Source organism: Malus domestica, chromosome 17, assembly GCF_042453785.1.
Source record: "Malus domestica chromosome 17, GDT2T_hap1".
Classification (NCBI taxonomy): Eukaryota; Viridiplantae; Streptophyta; class Magnoliopsida; order Rosales; family Rosaceae; genus Malus; species Malus domestica.
In genome coordinates this window covers 11,801,102-11,821,003 of record NC_091677.1, presented here as the reverse complement: position 1 = coordinate 11,821,003, position 19,902 = coordinate 11,801,102, and the positions used below count along the sequence as shown (strand labels likewise).

The 19,902-nt window shown below is 41.1% G+C and overlaps 1 protein-coding gene across 1 annotated transcript; it reads right to left on the bottom strand.

Moving 5' to 3' along the window:
• Positions 1-9,114: 9,114 nt before the first annotated feature.
• Positions 9,115-19,534, bottom strand: LOC103405277 (wall-associated receptor kinase-like 2). Its single transcript, XM_070817389.1, has 3 exons — positions 18,488-19,534; positions 10,705-10,773; positions 9,115-10,502 (listed from the first exon to the last, which is right to left on the bottom strand). The coding sequence occupies exons 1-3, from the start codon at positions 19,386-19,388 to the stop codon at positions 9,295-9,297; spliced, it is 2,178 nt and encodes a 725-aa protein (XP_070673490.1). The 5' UTR covers positions 19,389-19,534; the 3' UTR covers positions 9,115-9,294.
• Positions 19,535-19,902: the final 368 nt, after the last annotated feature.

Below are 19,902 nucleotides of genomic sequence, written 5' to 3'. Positions count from 1 at the left end.
GTCTTAGTTCCTTGTCCCCGCGAAACGAGTCAGCCCTAATTTTGCACCATTCACAGCTCGCACTCTTGTCTCCAGCTAGCTCTCTCCCTCCCAACTTGTAGACAAAGCAGCAAAAATCTCTTGTATTATAACAATGTAGAAATTTTTGGGAGTGATGGGAGTGCACACCTCAGCAATGTAGGTGGTGTCCCCTTCCAATCCAATAACGCCATATGTCCCACTAAAGCCAAATAATTTTATCTTTTATAGAATAATCAATAAATGAATTTTTTTTTATTTAAAAATAAATAAACCTCATTCTCCAGGCCCTTCCCCAACCTTCTAATCATTACCCTCCAATTCCTCTCAGCCCCCGACATCCACCACCGTCGCCCGGTGTTTTGGCCCACCGTGTCATCATCCCCTAATCATCCCACCTTTCTCCTGGTGATCAAGAACCGACGTCTTCAAATCATGATGATGAAGCAACATGATAGAAGAAGATGATGGTGCCAAATTGAGATTTTAGCGGTGTGATGGAGGCTGGAGCTTTCGTGGGTGTTCATGGTGGTGGGCATGATATGGTTGTTGGGTGGACGATAGAAATTTTGGTGCAAGTGCTGGTGACCCCTTAGTCGGAAAATGCTTGGTTTCCTGTCTGCCATACCCAGACGGCAGAGGAAGATGGAAGAGAGAGAGGCACCGGTACTAATTTAATTAAATATTAAGTTTTTTAATTGCTTTAAAGGTGGGCCAGACTGTTGGTGTAAATTCAACCTTAAATGCACAGATGTCAAGACCTAATTGGTGAAACTTCAAGTTAGCAAGAGTTCCTGTCACCCCCAAAAATATCTCATAACAATGGTTACATAGGTCGAATCTGATTTTCTCGACTCAGACTTTGCATTTATTAGCCTTCAAATCTCCAATACCCTTGGTACCAGAGATTTTATTGATGAATGAGAGAAACAAGTTACCCCTGATTAGAGGGAATATAAATTTAAAATCCATGAATCCTGAACCCTAAACAAAACCTAAACCCCTGAAGGGCTTGAACTTTCAAAGGAAGCACAATGTTTGGGTCGGGTCGTTTATTTGGCGTGACAAGAGGGAGGTTTGTTTTGTTGGTCAAAGGGAAGAGAGATTTTTCAATATACTTGGAACATAAGCCGATGCGTACATCAATTACGTGTCATATTACAAATGAAAGGCATTGAATAATATAATCTTATCTCTATTTATATTATGACACGGGGTGTACTAGTTTATATTTTATGTACATGAAAAAGAATCTCTCTAGAAGGAGGTCACCAGGGATGGATGCAAACCTCTTCTTCCAGTTGATTATTTAAGAGGCGGCTGCAATAATTCTATATTATGTAGGTAAACTGTTGTGCTGATTAATTTGTAGGACAGTTGGGCACACAGAGAGGAATCACCTAAAAATGCTTCAGTATATTTAATCCTTTTTAACACTTTAGCATTTAATATTGTTAATTGCTTCAGTGTATGCTTTGTGCACATGACTGCCATGGATTCTTGTTGAAATAGTTACTTGTAGGCAGTGGCGGATCCAGGAAATAATGTTTGAGGGGTCAATAAGGATAGCGCGTGCAGCGCGCAAATTTTTTTTAACAAAAACGACATGCATATCGTCATTTCATCGAGTCTACTTATTCTACTTCCAACAACTCCACGCTCCACCGCGCACCTCCGCAATCACATGCGCTGCCATGGTGCAACACCGCTTTCTACTTGTCACATATCCGGCTCAAGGCCACATCAACCCTTCCCTCCAATACGCCAAGCACCTTATCAATTCTGTTATTCTGTTGATTGGTTATAACTGCCATTTGGATTGTTAGAGAGTTAGTTACAAAGGGGTAGTTTTGTAATAGTCCATGTATGCTGAGAGGCTATATAACACAATGTAAACACTTGTAATAGTTTCATATAGAATAATACAAAGAATTCAGAAACTCTCCGTCTCTTAAGCTTCTGTTCTTCTTATTCATTTTCTCATAGCTATATTTCGTAGAGTTAATATGGTATCATCGCCGGTTTGGTTCGTCGCCGTGCCGATTCTTGGTGTTTTTTCCGCTGCTCTGGAATATTGAAGCTGTTGTGTACAAGTTCAAAGGGCTCGAGTGCGATTCTGAAGGTTACGGAAGGCTATTGAAGTTGGGTGTGTTCCTCGATTGTTGAGCTTGATTCAGGTGATATTTTTCTTTCGATGATTGGAGCTAATTTTGATCATGGGTATTGGTTTTTTGTTTTTTGAGATTCTTGAAGACAGTGTTCGGTGTAAAGTTTGAAAAATTTTGCTGATTGATTGTATAGTCAAATGTTCATAAGGTTATGATGCAGAAATACTTGTGCAGTCAGCATATTTGAGAAAGTTTCATTCTTTCTTGTTCGTTTTGGAAAGTTTTAATCTTTCTTGGTAAAGAGTTTCAGTCTCTTCGAACAGTGGTATTTTTCTTGTGAATTTTGGGAAAGAGTTTCAGTCTCTTCGAACAGTGGTATTTTTCTTGTGCATTTTGGGAAGTATCGATCTTTCTTGGTCAAGAGTTTCAGTCTCTTTGAAGTCTTGTAGTCTGTTTCAATTGCAAGGAGTGTTAATTTCTTCCTGTTCATTACATAATTGGAATTGTGTGTCTTTGTGATCTGTGTTAAGATGACTAATCCGACTGTTAAAGTAGAAAATTTGTTGGGGATGCTTACTATCAGATTGAAGGATGATAATTTTGTCAAATGGGCATTTCAGTTTAAAGCTGTGTTGAAGGGGTATAAATTGTTTGGTCATTTTGATGGCACTGATGTGTGTCCCCCGAAGTTTGTTTTGACTACTGATCTTGGAGTTACTGAAGAAGTTACTAAAGCGTATATTGATTGGGAGTCAACTGATATGGCTTTGTTAAGTCTTTTGCTTGCCACATTGTCTGATGAAGCGATGGAGTATGTTCTTAGCTGCAAGAATGCTCATGAGGCTTGGGTGAATCTTGTCGATAGGTTTGCCTCTGTATCAAAATCACGAGTGAATCATCTAAAGACTGAACTGCATACTATACAAAAGGGAACTGACTCAATTGATAAGTATTTGCTGAGATTGAAAAATATTAGAGAGCAGTTAAGTGCTGCAGGGGAGTATGTCTCGGACAATGATGTTATAATTGCAGGATTGGCTGGGTTACCAAAAGAATATGCAATAATCAGAACGGTTATTCTTGCTAGAGAGTCATCAATTACTCTCAAAGAGTTCAGAGCACAACTTCTTGGTGCTGAAAAGGAAATTGATGGTGAAATCAATGTGTTGTCTCAAAGTTTGTCAGCCTTGTATGTGAAAGGGACTGGTACAAATCCTGGATCTTCAATGGTCAATGGTTCTTCTTCTAATCCACAGAATCATAGTCACATTTCTGGTTCTACTGGTGGTGTTTTGTCACGGGTTCCTTTTAATGGGACATTGCAGTATCCATTGTCATCACAGTTTCAACCTAATATGCAGTCCTCTCAGTTCTATTCTACACAACAACCTCCTGACGGATTTTATCCTCATGTACCATATGGTTTTGGTTTCTTTGGAAATTCTGGTTCTCATTCAAATACAAGAACAAATTCTGGGTTTAGACCTTTCAATGGCTCGAATTCCAAGGGTCAACACAATTATAGGTCCAATAATGGTTACAAGGGGAAGAGTTTCAATTCTGGAGGATATAGGCAGAACTCCAATAACAGTGGTTGGTCGGGCAATACAGACACAAGGATTAATGTAGTAATTGAATGTCAAATCTGCAACAAACGAGGTCATACAGCAGTAAATTGTTTTCACAGGAACAACACCAATTCAACTCCTGGTTTTTTGATCGAGTGCCAAATTTGTGGGAAGAAGGGTCATGTTGCTCTTAACTGTCATCACAGAAGCAACTACTCGTATCAAAGTCAATCTCCTCCATCTTCCATAACTGCTATGAATGCACAACAATCATCTCAGTTTATGCCTACAGATTCATGGATCGTGGATTCTGGTGCTTCTCATCACATGACTGCTGATGTTCATGGCTTGGCACAGGTTGCTCCATATGAAGGCAATGAGACAATTACTATTGGTAATGGTTCTAGTATATCAATAAAAAATACTGGTTCTACTACTCTTCATACGAAGGATCATTCCTTATTACTCACTCATGTTTTACATGTTCCAAAGATTGCTCGAAGTTTGTTATCTGTTAAACAAATATGTGCTGATAACAACAGTTGGTTTATTTGTGATGAGTCCAACTTCTTTTTACAGGACAAGAAGACAAAGGAGGTCCTGTATCACGGAAAGAGTAGGCCCAAGGAGTTGTTTCAGATTCCAGTGTTTCACAATGCTAAAGGGGTGCAGTCTACATTTCCCACTACAACAGCTTTGCTTGGACAATTGGTGAAGTCAAATATGTGGCATCAAAGATTGGGTCACCCTACAAATGAAGTACTTTCTTGTATGTTAAGACAGTGTAGTATAGCATATAAACCAGATGATATGAAGAGTGTTTGTGCATCATGTATACAGGGCAAAATGTCTAGATTGCCATTTCCTGAGAGAAATGAAAAGTGTTTGTCTCCGTTTGATAAGATTCACTCTGATGTTTGGGGACCGTCTCCTATAAAGTCTGTTCATGGCTATAGGTATTATGTACTGTTTACTGATGAATGTACAAGATACACTTGGGTATTTCCAATGAGTAATAAATCTGATGTCTTTTCTATTTTTGTAAAGTTTTATCAGTTTGTATTAAATCAGTATGGAACAACAATCAAGTGTGTACAAACTGATGGGGGTGGAGAGTACATTAGTAGTGCTTTTACAAAGTTTTTGAATAATAGAGGGATTGTTCAGATGCTGTCATGTCCATATACTCCTCAGCAAAATGGAATTGCTGAGAGAAAACACCGGCATATAATTGAAACTTCAATTACATTACTCACTAATGCTGGTTTACCATTGGAGTTTTGGTATTTTGCTTGTGCTCACTCAGTATTTCTTATCAACCGAATGCCATGTAAATCTCTGTCTATGGTATCTCCTTATACTCTGCTCTACAAGACACTTCCTGACTTAACATCTTTGAAGACATTTGGAACTGCTGTGTTTCCTTGGCTTAGGCCTTATAATTCTAATAAGCTTCAACCAAGATCAACATTATGTGTTTTTCTCGGGTACTCTTCAGGATACAAAGGTGTCATATGTTATGATCTAGTGTCCAAGAAATGCATTATTTCTCGACATGTCTTACACGATGAGATGATGTTCCCTGGTAAACACAGGTTACAGAAACAAGTTCATGCACAGGTTGATAATCCACCGGCTACATATTCTCCAATTTTGGTTCATGTTCCTGTTACTCATACTCCTAGTCCTCCTGAAGTTACTCAGATATACAGTGGGAATGATGGAATTGCTTCGTCTTTAGTTGATCAATCTGAGACATTAAGTTCAACCTCAGGACATTCGCACAGTCACAGTACATCGGGCCATACTCTTTCCATAACAAGTGATACATCTTCTTTGCTTCCTGTCTTTAGTCCCAACCAACTTCAGGTGATACTTCCACTCTCTTCAAATTCCTCTCAATCAGGTATAGGACATACAACCACAACTACTCCTGTGCGTCAAAGTTCTACAATTCAGACAAGGCTACAAACCGGTGCACTTTCCAGAAAGAATTATGCAGCATATTTAGCAACTGTTCCTGAGATTGCTTCTTTGGGGGTTATGGATGATTTTTCCAGCGGGTTTTCATTCTTAGCTGATATAGCTGATATAGAGGAGCCTAAAAATTTTAAAACTGCTAGTGTCAAGGCTGAATGGCAAAGAGCTATGCAGGATGAGTTTGATGCTTTAAAGGCACAAGGAACTTGGTGTTTAGTTCCTCCTCCAGTTGACAGAAGTATAGTGGGAAGCAAATGGGTATACAAAATTAATAAGAACCCTGATGGATCAATTTCTAGGTATAAGGCTCGGCTAGTTACACAATGGTATAGCCAAGAGCAAGGTTTGGACTATTCTGAAACGTTTAGTCCGGTGGTAAGACATACCACTGTCAGAATGATTTTAGCCTTAGCAGTTCAATTTGGTTGGTGTTTGAGGCAACTAGATGTTAAAAACGCCTTCTTACATGGAGAGTTAGAAGAGGAAGTCTATATGAAGCAGCCTCAGGGGTTTGTTGACTCGCAACATCCAAACCATGTTTGCAAATTACTAAAGTCGCTTTATGGCTTGAAACAAGCTTCACGCACTTGGAATTCAAAGTTTACTAGCTACCTTCCTACTTTGGGGTTTGTTACATCCTTATCCGATACAAGTTTGTTTGTCAAAGAAGATCATAGGGATGTTATTCTACTCCTATTATATGTTGATGACATAATTATGACTGGTTCTAATGCTTCAAAGATTCAATCAATGATTACAAGCCTTGCTGCAGTATTTGATCTTAAAGATATGGGAAAACTTACCTATTTTCTTGGTCTTCATATCCAGTACAATCAGGATGGATCTATATTCATTAACCAGTCTAAATATGCACGAGATTTGTTAAAAAGGGCTGGTATGGAACATTGTAAACCTACATCTACACCCTCTAAACCTCATACTCAGTTGCTTGAATCTGAAGGCATACCAATGACAGATCCTACTCTCTATCGAAGCTTGGTGGGAGCTTTACAGTACTTAACCTTCTCTAGACCTGATATAGCTTATGCAGTGAATATGGTGTGTCAGTTTATGCAAAGTCCAACAGATTCACACTTTCATTTGGTCAAGAGAATTCTGAGGTATTTACAAGGTACTCTCACTTGTGGTTTGAACTATACTAAAAGTGAAGATATCTCTATAGCTGCCTATTCAGATTCAGACTGGGCAGCAGATATTAATACTAGGAGATCAATTACCGGATATGTGGTATACTTAGGCTCTAATCCTATCTCATGGCAGTCCAAAAAGCAATCCACTGTCTCGAGAAGCTCAACCGAAGCAGAATATAAGGCAATAGCTTACTGTGCAGCTGATGTTTGTTGGATTAGATCAGTGCTTAGAGATCTACATCAGTGTCTTCCCTCACCTCCTTCTCTTTATTGTGACAACTTATCCGCACTTGCTCTATGTTCGAATCCTGTTTTTCATTCTAAGATCAAACATCTCGATACTGATTATCACTTTGTGAGGGAGAAAGTACAAAAAGGTGATCTGCGTGTTCAATACATTTCTACAGAAGAGCAAGTTGCTGATGTCCTAACTAAAGGATTACATAGTCCTGTTTTTGTGAAGCATTGTCACAACTTGAGCCTAGGATCCCAATCTGCAATTTCCAGTACTTCAGTCCCGAGTTAATTCCCTTGTACAATGGCACAGAGTTGTGTTTTGTCTTTCCAAACTGTGCTAGATGAAACCTAGCATAGTTTGAGGGGGGAGTATTAGCCATTGTTATTTGTTATTCTGTTGATTGGTTATAACTGCCATTTGGATTGTTAGAGAGTTAGTTACAAAGGGGTAGTTTTGTAATAGTCCATGTATGCTGAGAGGCTATATAACACAATGTAAACACTTGTAATAGTTTCATATAGAATAATACAAAGAATTCAGAAACTCTCCGTCTCTTAAGCTTCTGTTCTTCTTATTCATTTTCTCATAGCTATATTTCTCAGAGTTAATAATCAACACTACAGGTGCGCATGTCACCTTCGTTACCAGTCTCTCAGCTCATCATCACATAGGCAATGGCTCAATTCCAGATGGATTGACTTATGCGCCCTTCTCTGATGGGTACGATGACGGGTTTAAGCCCGGTGACAACATCGACCACTACATGTCGGAGTTGCGGCACCACGAAGCACAAGCCATCACCGACCTTGTAGTCGCAAGTGCAAACGAGGGTCACCCTTACACTTGCCTAGTCTACTCATTACTTCTCCCTTGGTCGGCAGGGATGGCACATGAACTTCACCTCCCACGCGTGCTGCTTTGGATTCAGCCAGCCACGGTTTTCGACATCTACTACTATTACTTTAACGGGTACAAAGATCTCATCCGGGATAATACTAGTTCTGGTACAAACAATGTCCTTCCATGTCCAATAGAATTACCAGGTTTGCCATTATCTTTCACAAGCCGAGACCTTCCCTCCTTCATGGTGGATACAAATCCGTACAATTTCACCATGGAGTTCTTTCAGACCTTTCGTCGAACACTTGGTGTGCAGCCAAGGGGTCGCACCAGCAGCTCCAAGGGGTCTCTAAGGTTGTTTCCATGGCTTCCAAGGGGTCGTGCGACCCCATTGACCCCACTGTGGATCCGCCACTGCTTGTAGGCAGTGTCTCATAAGCCACTACTTGATTAATAATATTGGATAAGACATTATGTCCTAAGCTTTTTCATTACTTTCCACTTTCTTAGAACATTACAAAAATAAGGGGTGAATGGAAAGAGATACATACGGGTAAATAATCTATACATTATTTTCTATTAGTAAGTTTTAAGGAAGGATTGTCTCCATGAAGGATACAATACACTGTAATCTTGAAACTCTCTTGGAACGGTAAGTGAAAATGGATTTGGATCCTCTCTTGAGCTCAAGGGGCTGAGCCTCCTGAGTAAAAAACACAGGCCGTTGGATTTTGATTCAACGACTACAATTATTATAACTTTTGGAGGGGCCCCTGTTTGTAGCCGTTGGTCCATGTTCTTTGCTCAGGAGGCTTAGCCAGCCCCCTTAGCTCATGATAGGATCCAAATCCAATGAAAATCTATCATTCACGTTTTTATACATGAGAAAGTTAAGATTCTATTATAAAATTAAAGGAAAACTAATGAAAATGGCTTGAAAACTTTGAGTTTTAATAATAAGGACAAAATAAAGGGTAAAGTGAATAGTACTAGGATTGACTTTTTAGTGTAAAAATGTGGTTTTTCGTTAAAATGAACAGTACCGGGTGCTTTTCGTTAAAGTTTCCTAAAATTAATTGGCGATATGGAGAGTAGCTTAATTACTTAAAAACATAAATAAAATCATTTTTTCTCCAATATGAGATTCATACCCTAAAAATAAGTAACTCACTACTTTTTTTTTTTTTTTGAACAAAAGCAGCCCTAAACACTTTTCAAAATAAAGTTTATCAAATCCTCAACTGTTTTATTTTACACATAACTATTCTCAAGGCATAATAGAAGCTTTTTTTTTTTTAAGGGTAATGCTAGGAAGATTTGTAAATAGTACAACAATCTCATACTAGCCCTACATCTAATACACAGATCGCAATAAAAACAACATTTATTTTTCACTCTGTCCTGATAAACAAAAGCTGCTCCTCATCAAATGGTGAAGAAAATAATGTGCTAGGTTCATGGGTCGATGCCGAATCAACATCCCAAACCTCGTTCATTCGAGTCTGGACATGATCAACGTCAAAATTTTGTTGGACATCAAAATCTTTCACTGGCAATTGAATTCCCTGCAGCTCCACTTCTACTTCTTTCATGGTAGGACGCTTTTTTCCATTCAAATTCAAGCAACGTTTTGCAAGATCAGCAACCACCATGATCTCTTCCTTCCTGGCATCTTTCACAACTCGGGCATCAAGAATATCGAACAAACGATTCTCGTCCATGGAAAGAAGAAAATAATGTGATAGGCTCATGGGTTCTTGTGACTTTGTCTTAAAAATTGGTTTTTTTCCTGTCAATAGCTCAACAAGGACCACTCCATAGCTATAAACGTCACTCTTGTCCGTAAATTGGCTAGTCTGAAAGTACTCCGGGTCCAAATAACCGAATGTTCCATTTACCTGTGTCATGGTAAGGTGTGTTTTGTCAATGGCGACAGATCTTGATGTCCCAAAGTCTGCCACTTTGGCTCTGTATTTATCATCCAACAGTATGTTCGAAGACTTGATGTCTCGGTGGTAAATAGGACGGGAAACTGCCGAGTGTAAGTATGATAGTGCACCTGCAACTTCGGTTGCAACTCGTAACCGCCTTTCCCATGTAAGAGGAAACTCCTCATTCTGGTGCTGAATATAATGAGAGAGTGTTCCATTGTGTATAAACTCGTAAACCAAAAGGGGTACTTCAGTCTCCAAACAGCAACCCATTAATTTAACCACATTCTTTTGAATAACTTGTGACAGAATGACAATTTCATTGATGAATTGTCTCACTTCGTCCCCACTAACTACACTTTTCGACTTCTTCACAGCAACGATCTTCCCATTCGCTAACATTCCTTTGTATACGGTACCTTGGCCTCCCTGACCAAGAATTCTCTCTACACTGAAATGGTCCGTGGCTTTTTCCAACTCCTCGGCACTGAACAATTTAATATTATCAACGTTAGCTTCACCGGAAGATAGTTGCTGCTCCAACAAGAAACCGCCATTTTGTTTAAAAAACTTCCGCTTGCGGTTGATGTCTTTCCTTTTCATTATGACTTTGTGCGACCACCATGCTCCAATGTGTATAAACAGTAGGCCAACAATGCAGCTCATAACTGAATAGCTCAATTGGAATAAAAAAAAAATTTGTCAGATACATTGTTCCTTCTCATATATAATCTAATCAATGCAGCGATGGTTTGAAACAAAAAAAGTTGTGTAATATTGGAGGAGCAAAAGCTTGAAATGCTAATACCAGCTGCCATAATCACAGGTTATCTTGTTTTTGGATTTGAATTGAAGAGAGTAACACTGTACCTATAATGGCCACATTAGCCCGTGATAGGCATTTAAACGACCAAAACCGATGTTTGCATTCATCAATTTCTGCATTTCAGAGACAGAGGAACATAAAAAGTTCAATGGGGATGTAAAATGCATATAATTTCAAATGAAAGTTCACCAAAAAAATTCATCCTGATGCGTAATATTCACCGGAAAATTGTTACGGACTCTTTGTCGCATTCCCTTTCATTTATAACATCAAATTCAAATTATGATTCCAAGGGTAATTTCATTTCAAAAAGAATTTCTTACGAAATGAAAATTGAAAACTATTACCGAACAACTCTCAAATACTATTCAATGTTCTTGCTATTTGAAAGGTGAAAACATATACCAAACATTAAACTTCCTGCTTTTTTAAAATTTAAAAACAAAACAACAACAACAACAACAACAAAGCCTTTTCCCACTAAGTGGGGTCGGCTATATGAATCCTAGAACGCCATTGCGCTCGGTTTTGTGTCATGCCCTCCGTTAGATCCAAGTACTCTAAGTCTTTTCTTAGAGTCTCTTCCAAAGTTTTCCTAGGTCTTCCTCTACCCCTTCGGCCCTGAACCTCTGTCCCGTAGTCACATCTTCGAACCGGAGCGTCAGTCGACCTTCTTTGCACATGTCCAAATCACCAGAGCCGATTTTCTCTCATCTTTCCTACAATTTCGGCTACTCCTACTTTACCTCGGATATCCTCATTCCCAATCTTATCCTTTCTCGTGTGCCCACACATCCCACGAAGCATCCTCATCTCCGCTACACCCATTTTGTGTACGTGTTGATGCTTCACCACCCAACATTCTCTGCCATACAACATCGCTGGCCTTATTGCCGTCCTATAAAATTTTCCCTTGAGCTTCAGTGGCCTACGACGGTCACACAACACGCCGGATGCACTCTTTCCATCCAGCTCGTATTCTATGGTTGAGATCTCCATCTAATTCTCCGTTCTCTTGCAAGATAGATCCTAGGTAACGAAAACGGTCGCTTTTTGTGATCTTCGCTAGATTGCTCCGGTCATTAGTGTGGATAAGTATATAAATGGATAGAGATAGGAAAGCAAACACAAGATGTACGTGGTTCACCCAGATTGGCTACGCCCACGGAATAGAAGAGTTCTCATTAATTGTGAAGGGTTTACACAAATACATAGGTTCAAGCTCTCCTTTAGTGAGTACGAGTGAATGATTTAGTACAAATGACATTAGGAAATATTGTGGGATAATGATCTCGTAATCACGAAACTTCTAAGTATCGGAGTGTGGTGTCGTCTTGACTTGCCTTATCTGTCTCATAGGTAGATGTGGCATCTTCTCTGGAAGTACTCTTCCTCCATCCAGGGGTGGTATCTTTAACTGGTGGAGATGCACAAGGTAATGTATCAATTTCACTTGAAGCTTACTTGTAGTTTCAGGCTTGGTCAAGCGCGATACAAACCATGTAGTAGGAGTCCCCCAAGTCGCCGAGCTAGGGGGTCTGCTGAAAGAGGTGACAGACAAGGTAAGCAATCAGAGCTCCGACTGATTGTTCACCTTCTCCCCATCTTGCAGCAGCATGAAGGATAAAGAGAAGAAAAATGAGAAGAGATGATATGAGATACTTTTGTTTTTGAAGAAGTAACTTTCCACAGGCTTATTCTTGAACTGAGCTGGAGGGTTTTCTGGTTTCCTCCAGAGTATAAGGCCGACTGAAGAATTTGAGGGTCAAAACAAGTCCATCAAATCTAGAGTACGTTCCACCCTGCTGATATGGGATACTTTTGCTTTTGACAGAGTAATGGATGTATCGGCACGTGTGCTGTTACGCTTGTCTCCACATGCTTCCTTGTATCCTTCGCACTTGCCCTATCTGTTCCTCAAGCAGATGCGGAATCTTCCCTGGAAACATAAGATGATGAAGATGAGTACTCGAGAGCAATGCCAGGTAAGTAATCAGGTAAGGGGTTCCAGGCAGTCAGTTCCTGGCTGGAAGCTTGATTCCAAGTACTGACTGATTGCTCTCTTTCTCCTTGTCTTGCAGGTAAAAACAAGGCCAAAAGAAAAAACAGGGAAAAAGCATGATATGGGATACTCTTGCTTTTAACCCTGATGATATGAGATATTCTTGCTCTAGTATAGCTTGTTTGCAGAGGTATTATCGGGGGGAAAGAAAGCTGAATATTTCGAAAGGCTTTGTTGGGAGTGCCCTCTCAGATATGATGAAGGGTTGAGCATTTTTGCAGGTCTGCCTGTCCGTTGGGGATGGAGGTCGACATATATAGGAGTCTCCCTAACAACAAGTAGTAATGCTATTCCTTTACCCTGCTTGGTCATAGCACGGTAGTGGGAGCTGCCAGTTTCACATGTTTTAACTCTGTCAGAGCACTTTGAAAAAGTGGTCTGTGGTATCTGGCTCTCGAGATTCGGAGAACGATGCCTCTTCGATTTTTGAGAAAGCAATCATGCTGGGGGTCTGACTCTCGAGATTCGGAGAGCAGTGTCTCTTCGATTTTTGAGGAAGTAATCATGTTGGGAGTCTGGCTCTCGAGATTCGGAAGGCGGTGCCTCTTCGATTTTGGAGCAAGCAATCTTGTTGGGAGTGTTGTCTCGAATGTGAGTAAAGGTTGGACATGTTTGCTAGTCTACCTAGCCACGAAGCACAAAGGTTGACACACAGGGACTTTCCAATTATCCAGCAATGGTACTGTTCCTTTACCCTCTCTTCGATTTTGAGAAAGTAGTCATGTTGGGAGTCTGGCTCTCGAGATTCGGAAGACGGTGCCTCTTCGATTTTGGAGCAAGCAATCTTGTTGGGACTGTTTTCTCGAATGTGAGTAAAGGTTGGGCATGTTTGCTAGTCTACCTTGCCACGAAGCACAGAGGTTGACACACAGGGACTTTCCAATTATCCAGCAGTGGTACTGTTCCTTTACCCTTGTGGGTAATAATATGGTAGCTAGACCTTCAAAATTTATGTGTCTAAACTTTGTTAGTGCTGTTTCTTTGCTATTCTTTTACCTTTCTTGGTCAGAGCGATGTAGTGGGAGCTGCAAGCTTCACGTGCTCAACTTTGGCAGAGAACTTTGGCAAAGTGATCTGTGGTACACATGAGTTATTGTTGCGTGTGGGAAGTGGGTGATTGAACAGTAAGATTCATGTGCTTTCTACTTCACCAGAAGTCTTCGACAAAATGCCCATAATTTCTGCAAAGCTGAGTGTGCGTGTGACAGGTGCTGACAAGGCTAGAAAAGTAGGTGCCTCTTCGATTTCTGAGATCGGCCCTCGTGGTCTCTGAGCAGCCCAGCTTTTGAGAAAGCGAGCGCCTCTTCGATTGATTCGGAGAACGGTGCCTCACCGATTTTTGAGAAAGCAATCATGCTGGGGGTCTGGCTCTCGAGATTCGGGGAGCAGTGTCTCTTCGATTTTTGAGAAAGTAATCATGTTGGGAGAGTGGCTCTCGAGATTCGGAGGGTGGTGCCTCTTCGATTTTGGAGCAAGCAATCTTGTTGGGAGTGTTTTCTCGAATGTGAGTAAAGGTTGGGCATGTTTGCTAGTCTACCTTGCCACGAAGCACAGAGGTTGACACACAGGGACTTTCCAATTATCCAGCAATGGTACTGTTCCTTTACCCGCTCTTCGATTTTTAAGAAAGTAGTCATGTTAGGAGTCTGGCTCTTTAGATTCGGAGGACGGTGCCTCTTCGATTTTGGAGCAAGCAATCTTATTGGGAGTGTTTTCTCGAATGTGAGTAAAGGTTGGGCATGTTTGCTAGTCTACCTTGCCACGAAGCACAGAGGTTGACATACATGGACTTTCCAATTATCCAGCAGTGGTACTGTTCCTTTACCCTTGTGGGTAATAATATGGTAGCTAGACCTTCAAAATTTATGGGTCTAAACTTTGTTAGTGCTGTTTCTTTGCTATTCTTTTACCCTTCTTGGTCAGAGCGATGTAGTGGGAGCTGCAAGCTTCACGTGTTCAACTTTGGCAGAGAACTTTGGCAAAGTTATCTGTGGTACCCATGAGCTATTGTTGCGTGTGGGAAGTGGGTGATTGAACAGTAAGATTCATGTGTTTTCTACTTCCCCAGAAGTCTTTGACAGAATGCCCATAATTTCCGCAAAGCTGAGTGTGCGTGTGACAGGTGCTGACAAGGCTGGAAAAGTAGGTGCCTCTTCGATTTCTGAGATCGGCCCTCGTGGTCTCTAGGGAGCCCAGCTTTTGAGAAAGCGAGCGCCTCTTCGATTTCTGAGATCGGCCTTCGTGGTCTTTGAGCAGCCCAACTTTTGAGAAAGCAAACGGCTCTTCGATTTCTGAGATCAACCGTCGTGATCTCTAAGCAGCCCAACTTTTGAGAAAGCAAACGCCTCTTCGATTTCTGAGCAGGCGCCTCTTTGATTTCTGAAGCTCCGTCGAGTGCAGATTTTTATAGAGGCTGGCATTAAGTTCCAAAGCACACTTGAATCTCCACCAGTAGAAGCTTCATTCTTGCACTTCTAATATCTTGATTTGTCCGACCTCTTCTCTCTTCAACACCTTTGAAAATGTCTGGCCCCTCCGACCGTCGTTTTGACTTGAACCTTGTTGAAGAGGCAGCCCCGCCTTCTCCAGACAACATATGGCGCCCATCCTTCGTCTCCCCAACTGGTCCTCTTACCGTTGGGGATTCCGTGATGAAGAATGATATGACCGCTGCGGTGGTGGCCAGGAACCTTCTCACTCTCAAAGATAACAGACTACTTTCCAAACGGTCTGATGAGTTAGCTGTTAAGGATTCGCTGGCTCTCAGTGTTCAGTGTGCAGGTTCTGTGTCTAATATGGCCCAACGCCTATTTGCTCGAACCCGCCAAGTTGAATCATTGGCGGCTGAAGTGATGAGTCTCAAACAGGAGATTAGAGGGCTCAAGCATGAGAATAAACAGTTGCACCGGCTCGCACATGACTATGCTACAAACATGAAGAGGAAGCTTGACCAGATGAAGGAAACTGATGGTCAGGTTTTACTTGATCATGAGAGATTTGTGGGTTTGTTCCAAAGGCATTTATTGCCTTCGTCTTCTGGGGCTGTACCGCGTAATGAAGCTCCAAATGATCAACCTCTGATGCCTCCTCCTCCTAGGGTTCTGTCCAGTACTGAGGCTCCAAATGATCCCCCTCCGGTGCCTTCTCTTTCTGGGGCTCTACCGACTGCTGAGACTTCTCCTAAGCAACCTTTGTGAAGGCTCCCTCTTGTGTGTTTATTTTGACTCATGTATATGTACATATTTGTAGCTTATCGGGGATATCAATAAATAAGCTTTCCTTCATTTCAACGTATTGTGTTAAATACACCAAAGCCTTCTTCGCTAAGTTCTTTGAATTTTCTTTTGTTGAAGCTTGTATGTTGAAGCTTTCTGAGTGGAGCATGTAGGTTGGGGTAGTGTTCCCTTAATTTCCCGAGTGAGGAAAACTTCTTGGTTGGAGACTTGGAAAATCCAAGTCACTGAGTGGGATCGGCTATATGAATCTTAGAACGCCATTGTGCTCGATCCTGTGTCATGTCCTTCGTTAGATCCAAGTACTCTAAGTCTTTTCTTAGAGTCTCTTCCAAAGTTTTCCTAGGTCTTCCTCTACCCCTTCGGCCCTGAACCTCTGTCCCATAGTCGCATCTTCTAATCGGAGCGTCAGTAGGCCTTCTTTGCACATGTCCAAACCACCGTAACCGATTTTCTCTCATCTTTCCTTCAATTTCGGCTACTCCTACTTTACCCCGGATATCCTCATTCCTAATCTTATCCTTTCTCGTGTGCCCACACATCCAACGAAGCATCCTCATCTCCGCTACACCTATTTTGTGTACGTGTTGATGTTTCACCGCCCAACATTCTGTGCCATACAGCATCGCCGGCCTTATTGCCGTCCTATAAAATTTTCCCTTGAGCTTCAGTGGCATACAGCGGTCACACAACACGCCGGATGCACTCTTCCACTTCATCCATCCAGCTTGTATTCTATGGTTGAGATCTCCATCTAATTCTCCGTTCTTTTGCAAGATAGATCCTAGGTAACGAAAACGGTCGCTCTTTGGTATTTCTTGATCTCCGATCCTCACCCCTAACTCATTTTGGCCTCCATTTGCACTGAACTTGCACTCCATATATTCTGTCTTTGATCGGCTTAGGCGAAGACCTTTAGATTCCAACACTTCTCTCCAAAGGTTAAGCTTTGCATTTACCCCTTCCTGAGTTTCATCTATCAACACTATATCGTCTGCGAAAAGCATACACCAAGGAATATCATCTTGAATATGTCCTGTTAACTCATCCATTACCAACGCAAAAAGGTAAGGACTTAAGGATGAGCCTTGATGTAATCCTACAGTTATGGGAAAGCTTTCGGTTTGTCCTTCATGAGTTCTTACGGCAGTCTTTGCTCCTTCATACATATCCTTTATAGCTTGGATATATGCTACTCGTACTCCTTTCTTCTCTAAAATCCTCCAAAGAATGTCTCTTGGGACCCTATCATACGCTTTTTCCAAATCTATAAAGACCATGTGTAAATCCTTTTTCCCATCTCTATATCTTTCCATCAATCTTCGTAAGAGATAGATTGCCTCCATGGTTGAGCGCCCTGGCATGAACCCGAATTGGTTGTCCGAAACCCGTGTCTCTTGCCTCAATCTATGCTCAATGACTCTCTCCCAGAGCTTCATTGTATGACTCATTAGCTTAATACCCCTATAGTTCATGCAATTTTGTACGTCGCCCTTATTCTTGTAGATAGGCACCAAAGTGCTCGTTCGCCACTCATTTGGCATCTTCTTCGTTTTCAAAATCCTATTGAAAAGGTCAGTGAGCCATGTTATACCTGTCTCTCCCAAAACTTTCCACACTTCGATTGGTATATCGTCTGGGCCTATTGCTTTTCTATGCTTCATCTTCTTCAAAGCTACAACCACTTCTTCCTTCCGGATTCGACGATAAAAGGAGTAGTTTCTACACTCTTCTGAGTTACTCAACTCCCCTAAAGAAGCACTCCTTTCATGTCCTTCATTGAAAAGATTATGAAAATAACCTCTCCATCTGTCTTTAACCGCGTTCTCTGTAGCAAGAACCTTTCCATCCTCATCCTTGATGCACCTCACTTGGTTTAGGTCCCTTGTCTTCTTTTCCCTTGCTCTAGCTAGTTTATAGATATCCAACTCTCCTTCTTTGGTATCTAGTCGTTTATACATATCGTCGTAAGCCGCTAACTTAGCTTCTCTGACAGCTTTCTTCGCCTCTTGCTTCGCTTTTCTATACCTTTCACCATTTTCATCGGTCCTCTCCTTGTATAAGGCTTTACAACATTCCTTCTTAGCCTTCACCTTTGTTTGTACCTCCTCATTCCACCACCAAGAACAAAAACTGAAATAAAAATCAAATAGAACCTTAGGGCTATCTTTTGGTGAGGAATGTTTGAGTCCCAAGGAATTGAGGCCAAATTAGTGAAGAATGAATCACAAAATATTGGATTGAGGGGATTAAAAATGCTATTCATGAGTATTACAAAGGCATGTGAGAGGGATTTACAAATCCTAACGGGAAGGAAATCCATCCTCCATGCTTTTATAATAATCATGAAGGGCATTTCTAATCCCTCTTATCTAACATTTTGAGGTTCGTCTCTTACTAATTTAACATCAATAATCTCTTGGGTCTTGGAAATCCCGCACCCAAACATAGCCTAGATGTCTAGAAAGTAGAAAAGAAAAGAAGTTTGTACGTCGTTTTGAAGTTTGAATAAAATGATAGCTAGACATGTACCTTGACATCCATCAACGACGTAGGGGTTTCCTTCAAGGCCGTTTCCGCAGGAGCAACTGTTGTTACTTGCGCAGACCGTGCCCGAGTTAGCATCCCGAAAGGTTGTTGATGCTGTTCCAAATATCTCCGATTCCGTATATTGACTCCAGTTCCATTCGAGCACTCCAGGGACGCCTACCAAATGAATATAGTCAAGACCAGTCACCATCCCAAATGCTTCGTCTGCCAAGAATGCATACTTGCAACTTCCGGATCCAGAGGTGGTATCACTCGCGTTCAAGAGACCTTTCACTTCTTGAAAGCTAGTGTTGAAGTTTGTAAGATTGCCGGGAATGGTGGTCTGGCAGCAGTTAATACCATTGCAGTTATCAGGCTCATTTAATTGTTCAAGTATATCACCCTTGTCACCACAAATCGACAAGCACCCTCCAACACTCGAGCCATTCATCAACTTCATCAAGGCAATTCCACCACAGCCCACTGAAAAGAGCCTGTTCCTTTTCGAGAACACGAACGGGCTTCCTGTCAAGTTGGGTGCTTGCTCTGCAAGTGTCCTGTTAGTTCCGCAATCACCAAAGAAGGTAATCGGGTTTCTGACACTTAGTGTGCCATTCATAGATAACTCCAGCACTTCAAGTTGTTTCAGACTGGGATGGTTCAAGCGAGGTATGGGTCTGCGAGGGGAATTATATGTGGAATTGTCACAGGTTATTTCGAACCATGCGTTCATGAAACAATCTGCTCCGATTCCAAAAGGATATGGGATACTTATCGTATCATTACCACAATGTGCTGGACAATTTGGCTTTGCTAAACTGGGCTGCGAGGCTACTGCTGGTATTGCACTGCTCAAAGACCACAAAAACAGCGTAATTTGAATTAGAAACTGCACAACCTCCATTTTTTTTTCTGCTTGTTCTTCCTCTTCTCTTCTTTACCTTCCTATATATTGAGCCGTGCCGTGTATAGTGAAGCTTGGAATAAACAAACCGCGTGATAAGACAAAGTCTCAACCTTTTAGATCCAGAGACCAGGTATTTCTACACCCACCGAAGTCGTTGGAGTCATTTGAGAAAACAATAAGCTTGTCATTATTTTGAATGACATGGTAAACGAGGAAACATGCTAACAGAAGACTTGACGCAAAATTGAGCATAATGACGATTTTTTACATCCAATCTCATTTAGTAGGATAAGATTTTATTGTTTAGTACATGAGGAAATATGACACGCGCATAAAAATAACAGTAGAAATTAAGATATACTTGACTAATTGATTTGTCCACACAAGGATATATTCGTACACGACAATTATATTAGCAGCTATACTTGACTAATTGATACATGATTAGTAGTCGTCTTTACGGTCAACTCTTTAACTTTGAAAATTCTAAAAAGACCAATTCATAAGATGT

Excerpts from the sequence above, each read along its gene's own strand:
- LOC103405277 (XM_070817389.1), bottom strand. The coding sequence starts at position 19,388 with ATGGAGGTTGTGCAGTTTCTAATTCAAATTACGCTGTTTTTGTGGTCT. Across the intron at positions 10,774-18,487 it reads CGTCGTTGATGGATGTCAAG|AAATTGATGAATGCAAACAT; the intron begins GTACATGTCTAG and ends TCTGAAATGCAG. Across the intron at positions 10,503-10,704 it reads GGCTAATGTGGCCATTATAG|TTATGAGCTGCATTGTTGGC; the intron begins GTACAGTGTTAC and ends TGAGCTATTCAG.